General features: G+C 38.8%; 1 protein-coding gene across 1 annotated transcript in view; it reads left to right on the top strand.

Moving 5' to 3' along the window:
• The window catches only part of lilli (AF4/FMR2 family member lilliputian), a 357,328-nt gene that overhangs the window by 39,204 nt on the left and 304,976 nt on the right, over positions 1-13,148 (top strand). The window contains exon 2 of the mRNA XM_083123637.1: positions 10,509-10,599. Coding sequence (XP_082979763.1) covers positions 10,562-10,599 — 38 coding nt within the window. The 5' untranslated portion in view covers positions 10,509-10,561. The remainder of the gene's footprint in view (positions 1-10,508; positions 10,600-13,148) is intronic.

Here is a 13,148-nt window from a genome sequence, read left to right as displayed (position 1 = left end):
CTTCTTGATACCGTTGTATTATTCGTGAACTATCAAGCTGTGAAGAGCAAAGTAGATATCTGGAATAGTACCATTGGTGGTTAATTACAGTACCACTTCCTTACTTCTGTAACATGTGTGATCATGGACGTCCGGAAGGGCCTGAAAAATGAAAGCCAACCAAAAAATTATATACTCGTACTTCACACAGGAAGGGCCTGAAAAATGAAAGCCAACCAAAAAATTATATACTCGTACTTCACACATATAATCTCATTTCAGCCACAATAATGTGTGTTGATTATTGCATGAACATGATAAATTCAAATTGAAGCAATGTTTTTGAAGGGACAACGCCATTATGGGGGAAATGTGCCTTGTTTGCTCCCCCCCCCCCTTGGAGAGAATACCTTGCTTGCCCCTCCCTGAAAAAAATCATGTGGACTTCGATGTATGTGTTCGGAAAGCATAATCATGGGCGGATTGGAATATTTCAACATACTGGTGACTAATCCCAATGAATTCGGAATTTTGAAACTGAATTCGTCTTCCCATTCTTGTCGTAGCAGGAGGACATGCAATGTGCGTGTGATGTTGCTTCAATTTAACTAACAAACTTCGTTTGTGAACCTCAGATATAGTTTTTACTTATATCTTCGTTAATACTAAAAAACTTGAATACATTCTATACATTTGCCTGAAAGTTGATTTATTTAAGATATTGATATAATTAAAAACTAGTTTCTGATAATTACAAAAGTATGGGAGTAGTACCTACTTCCCCATCTACTTCTGCATATGAAATGCCCCGTGAGGAAGCTAATGAAACCCATCTGCTTTTACACATCAAATTCCCGATCATTTTATCCAACTTCCCCAAGATATCGAACCACCCTGATCTGTGTGGAAGCTGACGCGAGTGTTCCAGAAGTGTGTTTAGCAATATCACACGTGGTGGGTGCTTCCTCATGGAGAACTCCACTTCTAGAAGCAGATAGGAAAATCGTTACGTGTAATGCTCCCATAACTCCTGTGATCGTCAATGTTTCTCAATGATATAAATAAGATATGAACACAAGTCTTGAATTATGTACAAGAAAATCTTCGACAGGGTTGTATTGGGTTCAGTGATTCGTGCACCTTGCTTTTTTTTAGTATTATTATTTTGTGATGAACTGATTATTATTTGTGCTACTTCCGTTGATCGTATTGTTTTGGTTCAAGTTGCGTGATTTAGTTCTCGTTGTGCTTCCGTGAAGACATTTCTGTCTAGCTTTAACTGTCTTGAAAAATGGCTAATAATGCCATACCGGAGCCTCAAGCGAAGTTTACTCACCATTTTCAAACAGGAGCTGGAAATGTCTTTTTAAAGAATCTTTGGAGAAATAATGAAAATGTTGGTGGTGTTAAGGCACACTGACCAGATTCGATTAAATCCACTACTGCACAAGGACAGAACACTCAAATCGCTGATATTTTATAGATATAGTTATAGCTACTCTCTGCACAGTACAACATGCCATATAGGCACATAGGGTGGATGTGGCGGTAGGGCCCCACAGATTGACGATTATGTAGATATTTATGTTAATCAATTAATACATTTTCTGTACAACTTAACACAGCTGGAAGAGATTGATTTGTTTTATGTTAAAACTGTGTCACTTCATATGAACCGTGTAACATTGTTCAGATATTGTGTCATCGCAGTTATCTAAATGTGGAAGTCCACAGGGATTCGAACCACGGAGCCAAGGATCCAACATCAACATTAAGCAGAAGAAAGATTCAAAGTCCTTGAGACTAATTTGGATCAAATTATTTGCAGTAGAGGTAAACCGCTGTCAGATAGATTATACCTTACCCAGTGGTCGAAGTTCCTTTTCCATATTTGGATATTGTTTAAATGCTATACCGTAATGCAAAGAAATGCAAATGATGTCATTACCATCGGCGTGGTTTACTCCAGCGCTCGGAAAGAAAGAAAGACTGGGCAATATAGGACTGAGTATTTAATAAAATAAAACGTAGCTGCCCCGTACGAATATCATTATACAGCAACAATAGCAACAACGCATGCTATTTAAGGTATAATTGTTGAAAGTTGCAGGCAATTTTTAATTAGATAGAAAAAAAAACGTAAGTATCCTATAGCTTACGGTCCTTTTCCGCGTTTTTAACTCCACTTTATACACAATCTAATCGGGACTGGACCTACGCTTTAAAGTAAAGTGGGACCAAAACCACCATGTGTCTCCGGGACCCCTTGCATTACCACTGCGCCGTCGGAGAGGCAGATACCGCATTTATGGAGGTTGTCTTAGTATTTCGACCAGACTCAACAGAGCCTGTAACTCCTTGAGAAATAAACAAGAGCTGGAGTGGTGTTTTCTGCAACAGGGAGCAACAAAGCGTAAACAGGATGCAGATGTATTTATGATTACTTCCTGGATTCTCGGTACTTACCAGGACGCCGTATTTAGGTACCAGAACACGATTTGCACTTTGGAATAAAAATCGACGGCGTTTATTTACAGAGCAGGGGAAGCTCGCCATATTTCAGTTACCGTAGCCTGATAATTATCGCTGGTATTTCCAGACAAAACCTAGACCACTGCTTGAAAACAAAGACGAGAACGTCAACAGGCACTTGGTATCCATACTTGCTGTCCACGAGACTTAGTAACCAGAGCCATTTTAATAGTCCTGGGATTGAAGCAGAAATGGGAATTTTAATTTATTTATCAAGATATTCTTTCTCCCTTAGCAACAATACGCTTTATCCAACCATGCTCCGAAAGTTAGATTCTTGGAATATTTGTAAAGTGGTCTTCTATTGCTGCTTTCACTTCTTCATGTTAATCTGATGGAACAAAATCAGGCGAATGTGGCAGCAGATCGTACTTTAATTAATTGATTTTGGCCATTTTAATGACAGGTGTGGAGGAAAGCATTGTCTTCATAAAGATGACTTTTTTGGGGGGGACAAACCACACCTTTTCTGTGGGCGTACTGATACTTTTTTTTTGCAGAATAGGGGGCAAAAAAATTTTTTTCCAGCGGAACAAACAACACTTTTTCAGGGGGGGGGGCAAACAACGCTTTCCCAGGGAGGGAATGCTTTATTTTGAATTATTTGAAAGGAAAATAACATTTTTTACTTTCCACGTAATGATCAGAATGACATTTATCACCATTAGTTTTCCAGAAAAGGGGTCCTCCCACTGGATACCCCCAGGACCTTTTCTTGGTTTAATTGTTCTAAATATTCAATCAACTGGATCTCTTTAGTGTACCAGAAAATAGAGGCCATGACTTTACAGGCCTAACGGTGGATGGTACATCAAGATATTTCCATTCTTTTGACCGCTTTGTTTCCACCTTATATTAAGGAGAAACAGTTCATAACTCCCGGGCATTTTTACAAACAATCTCAAGAACCGCTGAGTAGGCAACCTTGTCAAGGATTTCCTTATTTTTACGTCTAGCTGTTACATTATCAGCCATTATTTGCACGGCATTTATATGGATCATTCGTACTCACCAGTAGAACTTTCCACTTTGTTGTTGGATGTTTGGAAACCAGTTAGCCACTTGAGTAATTCCTGGTATTGTGAAATATGATAGTGCGGTGTTTCAGGAAATTTTTTAATGGAACCTGTTACTCGAACCTTGAGGTTAAATTTCCAATGTCGTTAAACTAAGCTGGTTTGTGGGTAGGACCAAATATGTTACGAGAACCTGTAAATGCTTTTCTTCTAAAACACATAACACGTATGTACTTGTTCATGAAGGTCAAAAAATGATGGACAGCGAGACTATTATATCCGTCAGCTATCGTTGTATCACATAGAACTCCAGCAACACATAAACTACTAATGATATACTTCTTGTGCATCAAAGTACACAGAGAAATTAAATTAAGGATATTTTTGTCAGTTGATACTCCGCGTGATGCACTAAAGTACATCAAATGAACAGATAAGACACAATCATTTCAAAGAAACCAAAATTATATGTTTAAATGTGCCTATTTGATGCATTTCAAGCGCTGCGCATCTGTTTTCCTCTTTTAGTGCATTTATGAATGTCTCCTTGTCTCAGAGGTTTCTGGTACCCATGAAAAAAGTGTTTGCTACTAATAAATACACATAGCTGTATGGGATTTGACATTAACCGCCACGGCGGCTGAGTGCTGTGCTAAGTGGTCGACTTTCATTCTCGCAAGCAAATTTCTCGAGTTCGAATCCCGGCCTGGACGTGTGCGTCCTTCGTGAGCATCCCTTCATAAATTGCATCTCATCGCTCATCCTCATCGTCTCAATTGACCAAAAGAGCAAGAAAATGCAACACTAAAGAACAAATATGTATAGTCGACGCGCTAGCTACATTAACGACCGGCTGGCTTTGGAGTCCACGGAGCGCGCCCACCAGCTGCAACAAGCACATTCAACGCACAGTGTTGCCACACACCTACTCTCCACATCTACTCTGTGCCACCTTTTCCCTCCGCGCACAAGCACCTTCCCACGGTCTCTACATTGAAGTTGCAAAGTACGGCAACAGAGTATCCGCAGTCATGTGACTGAGACTCCACGTGGAGTAGACGAGCAGAATGACAGCTGCGCCCATTGGCTGAAGGTTTAGTGTGATTGGACGAAAACAACTCGTCCGCTGTTTATCCCTACCCACGTTCGTGGCGGCGGCTTTCTTCAGTTCTTCGACGTTAACGAAGTAAACGCGTAGACTATACCCAATACTACTGCCACCGGGCCTCCCGATGGTAACAATGTCATCTTCTAATCAAGGGGTCTCTGGTTTAATACCTAGTTTAGGCACATTGCACAGTGATTAGGACCCCACTTTAAACCGTAGGTCTAATCCAGATTAGCCTCTCTGTCAATAAAATGAATTTCAAAAACAAAAATTCAATTAATTTTAACTACTACACATATAGGAACACACAGGTAACGGTGGTTAACGCCATCTAATTGACACCGCACCGGTCTAAAGTGCTTTAACACTGTCGCTTTGCAACCAAAGATACACCAGTGGAGACATACTTTATTCTTAGTGGATCAGATTAACTTCAGTCGCATGTGTAGCCTAGCGTCGAGGAAGTGATTTACATTATCGCTAACGAACGTTCTAGGTTTGAATCCCGGCCGAGGCGTGGGTATTTCTTCGTTCGTCATTGTCGCGATCAGTCAAGAATCTGAGAAAAGAGATGCAAGATAATAAAAACACACAACTGAAAATGCCACGCCAGATTTTTCAATTTAGTTGAACAGCCATGTATTTACCTTTTAGCTTATCACGACCAATTTCTCGTATTTTCCTTACTTATCGCTGACGTGTCATTGTGCCATTTCATTATGTTGCCATTTTACGTCATTAAATCGCTTGGACTTGTGTAATAAAGTTTGGATGACTGTTTATCTTTAAAGAGAAAGAAGCACCATGCTTCCTGTTGATAGACTGAAAGAACAAAGAAGCGGGTTCGTGGCGTCATCTTTTGGAAACAAATTTTCCTCGCGTAGATTTACTGCTATTAATGTTAGGTATTGTCATTACTATATATTTACCAGTCCTTTTTTTTTGTACTTTTGTGTTCATTGTTACAAGTTTGGAGAATATTTTTACCAATTTATCTTTTCTAACTTAATCCTAGCACAGGGTTTGGATAAATTTTTGGCTTAGAATGAAGCTCTGATATCTAACGAGGGGTGTAAAGGGCGTCCTTCACTGAAACCACCCAAAAATCAACCTCACTTCCACATAGTACACCCCGGAAAACTGGAATGACGTCATGACTCACAGCCACTGTAATCTGTAGGTAAGGTGACCAGACGTCCTGTAATAGCCGAGACAGTCCCTTTTTTTGAGTCTCTGTCCCGATTTGTGATGAACATAAAACGGGACTCAAGATGTTTCTTTTTGTGACAGTGATCTATCGGCATAGAATTACTATTACTATCAACTTTTGTAAACATTTACAAGATGTTATTTGAAAATAGGGATGTACTGAAGATCATTCATCGGCAAAATATCAATGATTGACTTCTAATTCTAAAGGACTGCTTTGCTGGAGCATATTACCATTTGAAAGTTGTTTGCACCTTAATTATTTTTTAGTTTTCAAACAAGTATTTATGACGAAACAGTTATCATATTAAAATGTGTATATTTTGCCGTCATGCTGTGTCCCGTTTCTCCTTCAGAAAAGTATTTTAAAAAAATGTTCTGTTTTTTAAACATCTGGTGATCATATCTGCGGGGCTCTTGTTGTGTCGTCTGTATGTTTGTGATTGTCCCTTCATCCATCTCATCATCATTATTCATCCCCATCGTAGCCAAAGTGCCAGAAAATCGGCGTAAAATAACCAAACTCAAAAAGATATCTAACGGAAAAACAAAGGACAGTTTGTTTTCCCAACGTAATTACCACGATGTCGGCATATTCCAACTGTAACCATGCGTTTGGCACGAAGTTATTAAAAAAGCCCACCCTAATTCAGCGCAATTCCAGCTGTTTTAAGTCCACTTTATGCACAGTAAGGTTAATCGGGACTGGACCTACATTTTAAAGTGGGATCCGAACCACTATGTTCCTACATCGGATGAATGGTAAAGAAAAGGACCTGACTGTCACCCTCCCTGAAAATGTTCGCGAACCAAAATTAATTTGCGGCTATCTCCTCTTGTTCAAAAGTCTCAGCAGGCCTCCCCGATGGTGCAGTGGTAGCGTCGTTGCCTTGTAATCAAGGGGTCCCGGGTTCGATACCCGGTGGATGCACATAGTGCCGATTAGCCTTACTGTGCATAAAGTTGACTTAAAACACCAAATCAATCAATCAATCAAAAGTCTCAGTCTGTAAAGTACTGCTTCCACACTATGGATATGCTAAGGTAAGGAATTTATGAAGTGTAAGGATTGGAGACACGTACAAGTGTACACCGGAAAAGAGGGAGGAGACGTAGTCACCCTGAAATTGTAAACACGCCACTGTCGTCATGAGTGATGTGTGCTTTCCTGGCATTCTGTTTTGGGGGAAAAAATGCACTGTCGTTTGCTGTTCAAGGCTGTACGTGGTTGTCAACTTCCTCGTTGTGAGAAACGTTTGGGGCACTCGTAACTCCACTCTGGACGTTACGTGTAGCACTGAACGTTATTCGTACCTCAGGTGGAGATCGGTTTTGATTCATTTGCTCCAAACTGGTTGCCAGATCGGTAGAACGTGAAAGGAGATTTTTGCTGTGACCTCGTTCTCACACCAAGAGAAAGTCAGTCTCGGCTCAACGTACTTGATTCACTTTATGTCGGAACCGACCGAAGGAGAAATAACAATTTAAATTACATAAAAGGAAGGCTAGAAGGGAATCAATCCTCTCCAATACTCGTACGTGTCGGTGCATTATCATCTCAAAATCTTGGGATCTGTTCCCATCAGATTTCTTAACACCTTCGTCAACAGGTACGGGTACTGGATGTCGAAAGCAGCTTACTTAGGTTAGCCACATCACTCCTAATATCACATCCAGAATACACATCACACTAATTCGCCCGATATTAGAATATTGCAGTCCAATCTGGAATTCTCAGCTTAGGACTTGTGGGGACGCGATGGAAAAGGTACAAATGCAAATGGTGAAATGATTGTGTTTTTAAAAGCAATATTGAATATCATAATAGAAATTATGTAATTTCATGTAGCCATTTTGGTCTCAATACCTTGAAAGACGGAAGAGTTTTTAATGATCTAATGTTTTTACGTAAATTAGTAAGACCAGATTGGCTACGGTCTGAGATGTTAGAGAAAATGAACTTCCAAGTAACACCTTTTACAGCAAGGAACAGAATACCATTCTGCATGCTATTCTCAAGGTTAAACGTACACACAAACTCTCCAATAGTAAGAGTTCAGGAATCGTTTAAGGAGTTATTCCTAGTTCATGATTTGGACATATATTTCGATTCATAAATGTTATTAGGTGCAAAATTCTGTAAAACTTTATATTTTATTGGATTTGACTAAATGAGGATACGTACCCCTTCCCCCTTTCGAAATTCCTGTGCACGCTACTGTGTGGTAAAACCATACCACTTACATGTTGAAAACTTATGAGCCGTACAGTTACGACCATATAATATATACCAAGGCATACAAAAGGCCCGGTCTGACCATATAATATATACCAAGGCATACGAAAGGCCCGGTCTCGGCATGGGTGTTCTTTTTAAGTGTCATCATATCATTAATCATCCTCATCTTCGTCATTAGTCAAAAGTGGCAGAAAATCGAAGTAAAATAAAACCAAATCAATCGAAAACATAGGAAAGGAACTATTTCTGAGAAATCACGTGGTTTTCTTTACACTTAACTTCATTCTTACAGTGATTTGAGAATAGTTCAGGATTACCATATCTTGCTCTTGCTGGTCAAATGGAGAAATGTGTTGCTGACTTTTACAGTGGTAAAAGAGTTATAGTTCATTAGAATAATATAATAATTATATAACCAATTAGGCCTACTAAATATAACCAATTTCTAGGCACTAATAACTGTCCAAATAGACAAGTGACACGATAATATGCACTAAAATTTTAAAATTATTTATAATGAGCATTAACTTTTAATATTATGAATAATACGAAGCCAACATTCAAAAACTCCCACCCAAATATTTGACACCTTAATAACCAGGGCCCGGATTTTGATGACCTAAAAAAATGACAAATATTTTTTCTTTATTTCAGGGTATGACAATTAGTACGGCATAGTTCTTATTTCTGTAACGTTAGAACTGAAATTTCAAAGTGTTTGTGAATGTTAAGTTTAAATATCTTAACTTATTCAAAATTATTGCAGTAGGTAATGTCGAGCGTCATGTTGCTTCGTTCCTACAATCACGTGGCGATAGAATTGTTGTTTTCGTTGTTACAGACATCAAGGCGATAAATGTCAGTTCCTGGCTAAAAATGAGTGAGTGAAACGTAATGCAATTACGTAGCTTTTTTTTTTGCAATTACGCCAAAAAATACCAGAAAAAGAAGTGAAACAAGAAAGTGACGAAAAGTTGAAAAATGACCTAAAGCTTAAAAAATAGAAAATATGACGATAAAATGCCCAATAAAATTAACATTTTTATAAGCAGAGGTTCATATTCACGATTTTAATTCTTCAGAGCAATGCATACTACATAAGGAAAAAAAGATGACATGTTATAAAAAATCGGGCCCTGTTAGAGTTCACGCGGCCGCAATGCCTAAGCGCGTTGAGTGTTTGACTCACGATCTCCGCACCAAAGGTCCTAGGTACCAGTTGTGACCTGGGCATGGGTGTTCCTTTGTAATCAGTATCATTTAATCAGAGTCTGAGAGTAACGTAACGTTGTTTCGGTAATTTGCTAGTAACGTGTTACCGAAGTTACATCAGTAATTGTAATGTTTACTTCGTTACCTTCATACCTTGATAAATTCAGAACTCTACCTGCCAGAACAAAGCATGCTTTGTTGTGGCGTTTTAAACTTGTACGCGTACAGTTACACTGGGAACGCATGCACTGCAGAGAACATACGAGGTATGTCCCAAAAATAAGCCGAACTTTTTCAAAATTATGTTTACTTGTTATACATCTCAAATAGATTTATTCCCTTCAGACTAGTTCCTCTGCTGTTAATACAGCGCTTCCAGCTCTTCTTCCACTGTTGTAATGTATTCTGGTACGCGTTTTGTGAAATAGCTTGCAGGTCCCCGCTTAGTGAATTGTCTCTTCTGTCGTCCTCAAATGGTATCTCTTCAGGTTGGATTTCATCACCCGAAACAGGAGGCCACTGCTGTTAAATCAGGCGACTAGGAGGGCTGGACTGAGTAAGGAGCGCCGAATGTGTTGGATCATTGTCATGGTGCAAGACCCGCGTTTTGTTTGCCCACGCTTCAGATCTCAATCACGGAATGCAACCTCACACGAACGCTTGGAGACTGGAAATGGAGAGACGTGAAGTTATACGACAAAGATAATATTACTCCTGAAGAATCCCACCACGAAACTCCAGTATCATGCATTTACACCTATTTCAGAAGTTCGATTTCATTTTCGACAAACTTCGTACGTATGATATTTGTGTAAAGAGTTGCATGTTCGTACTGTTTAATTCTTTGAGCTCGATTAACTTAAGAAAAGCTAAGAAGCGAGTCAAAAGAAATATACTACTGGGTTGTAGGAGATGACCCTGAAGACTCCCAAATGTCAACCTCTCTTCCACATAGTGCACCACGACTGTGTTTTTTTGCAGGTTGACGGGGCTATTGCATCTGGGCCCGCAGACAGGATAATCCTCTGTGAGGCTTGTTTCGTCCATTTGTGATTGCATCTTCATGATTCTCATCCACATAGTCGCAGAAAGGCAACGCAAAATAAACTGAATGAAAACAAAGATTTCAGCCTTTTGAAATGCGGGACGGAGTAAAAAAGAACAAAGCTCATGCAGATAATTTGTTAACATTATTGTTTTTTTTTGTTTTCAGGCCAACGGTCAAGATCCAGCCATTAATATTGCAGTGAACGCCATTGTCTTGCCATGGAAGGGTTCACTGGCCGGCGACGGAATTCAGGCCGGTGAGTACAGCATTTTCTCTAATTGTGACGAATTATTAAATGGTTATCCATCCTGGCAGAATAGACGACATTTGGGATTATATCGCCTTATAATCAAAGGGATTCCAGGCAGACACAGATCCACAGGGTGGGAGATACGGCCCATCCCAACCATGTTCTCAACTATACAAGATTTGTCACATATAAATGCCTCATTTTATTAGTGACTAATGTGTCATATGTGTTTGGTCCTCTTTCTTCTCAGATTTTCCGCGCCTCGCAAGGACAATGTTATTCTCGAATTTATATTTGTGGAGACAGAACTGGAAATGTATCAGATCAAGGTTGATGCACTTTCGAATACCTTTCATGACGTCAATTCGAGTAGATGATACAAATTGGTTATTGACTAACCTGTAGATTTTCGGTTTGTAGGATAATGTGGTTTGGACGTGGATATGACCAGGGTTGTTGGAACTGCGAAGATAAAGTGGACTGAAAATAATATTTGACAAACTTTTGGGAGTTATCGCGACGATGAGGGTGGATGATGATTGGTTTGTTTGCTTTTAAAGTCCACTTCCTGCACAGGTAAGCGAATGGGGACTAGGCATGCAGTTTCAAGAGGGTTCCGAAACACTGTGCAATGTGCCTACAGGATAAAATTGATGAGAGGATAAATGAACCATCTACGCCATCCCTAGGATTCGAACCTGGTGCCTTCGTAATTGGCATGTTAATTACAGGTATAACAACATGCATTGATTCCCACTCTTTATGCACTATCAAAACAAAGAAGAGCTCCTTGTGATATGTAGTTGTTTCCCGATCCTGTTTTTTCCCGGATCTTTTTTTATGTAAACAGATGTTCACACAGTTCCTGGCGCATGGAGATATGGCACCGACGTAATAGTCACTTGCTTGCGCAGGCTTTTCCCTTATCACCATAAAGATTATTTGAAAGTCTGTTTTTCATGGCCTTGACCCCTGTTTTACGTACCCGTCTTTTACGGTTTGGTTTTGTCGATAACCTAAAACCCAGACGCGTCTGTTGGAAATAAAATAGTGCCTGTGGCTAATAAACCATAGACCAGTGACGATTGGTTACCTCACCTTGGTGTGGAGTAGCGATTCTTAACCTTTCAGGAGTTCACGAAGGCTTCACAAAATGCTTCAAGCTTTCATACTTGTCACTAAGTTTTGAAGAAAATAAGACCTCAAAGATTTAAAAATTTGACTTTGTATGAAAACTTTTTTTTTTTTTATCGTTGTATTAATATTGGAGATTGCTTATAACTAGACCTCGGATTTTTAGGTTCTAAAAAATGTACTTTTTGGATCCTAAAATAGGTTCTAAAGATCCTAAAATAGGTCCTAAAAATTCTAAAATAGGTTCTAAGAATATTAAATTAGACTTAAAAATCCTGAAGTAGGTCCCAAAAAACTTAAAATGGTTCCAAGATCCTGAAAAATATTAATTAGGTACAATTGTTAAAAGCAAAATTTCAAAGGAACCGTGATAAATTTTAATAGATATATGTGACAATAAAAAAAATTCTAACCAAATAATTTTCATTTCTATGCATCATTTTCAAAATGATCCACAAATTATTGTAATACTAATAGACTACTTGTACCGTTAGCAAAAGTTTCTTATCGATATGATAAATGAATTATGTATAATTTCCTGCACAATACGAGAATATCTTTCATATTATCCTTAGACAAAACCCCTCCTTTTATCTGTGAGGATCATCTTATATGATGAAAATGATCTTTAAACAGATGCTTAGTCAATGGTGCTAGAAAGCACCAAAAGTAAGCGGATCAGAAGTTTGCACTGGACTGTGCAGGCAACAGTGGCGCCAGAAATTTTGTTTTGTTTAGAGTTTCAACAACATTACGGACTTAGAGGGATTGAAATCGGCAGAGAGTATGTTTCAAACAAGTTAGTCATTGGTTTTTTCATTACCGAACAGAAAAAATACCTCTTGTGTGATGTAAAAATAATGCAAAAACCTTAAAAAATATATAAAAACCTAGGAAAAGATTTGATTTAGGCACAAAAACCTAAAATAGGTTCTAACAAGCAAAATAGGTTATTTTAGGAACCATAAAACTTCATCAGTTGTTGCGTTTTTTAATGAAACTGATGCAACTTTTTATTTCTCGTTTACCTGGAAAGGAAAAAAAAAGGTTAAAAACCTAATATCCGAGGTCTACTTATAACACAAATCTCAACGTATAGCCCATATTGCTCGATGGTAAAGGTTCTCCCTGATGTCGCTTTGTAATCAAGAGATCCAGAGTTCGATTCTTGGTGGGAGCTCATTGCACAATAATTCGGATCCCACTTTAAACTAGTATTTGGTATTTTACAAATATTGAGTCACTTTTTTGCCACTTTTAGTTATCGCTAAACAATGTAGGAGACACACACAAGAACACCCAATACCATCACAATGACGCGAACCTTGGAACTTCCATTGCGAGATCGATAGTCAAACTCCTAACGCGTTCAGCCACCTAGCTGGCGTCCACTTTATTTCGCGTGAACACAAAATATATGA

This window comes from Lepisma saccharinum, chromosome 6 (genome assembly GCF_977018435.1).
Source record: "Lepisma saccharinum chromosome 6, izLepSacc3.1, whole genome shotgun sequence".
Taxonomy (NCBI): Eukaryota; Metazoa; Arthropoda; class Insecta; order Zygentoma; family Lepismatidae; genus Lepisma; species Lepisma saccharinum.
Note: the sequence above shows the minus strand (reverse complement) of the source record. Positions and strands in the feature narration are given on the sequence as shown.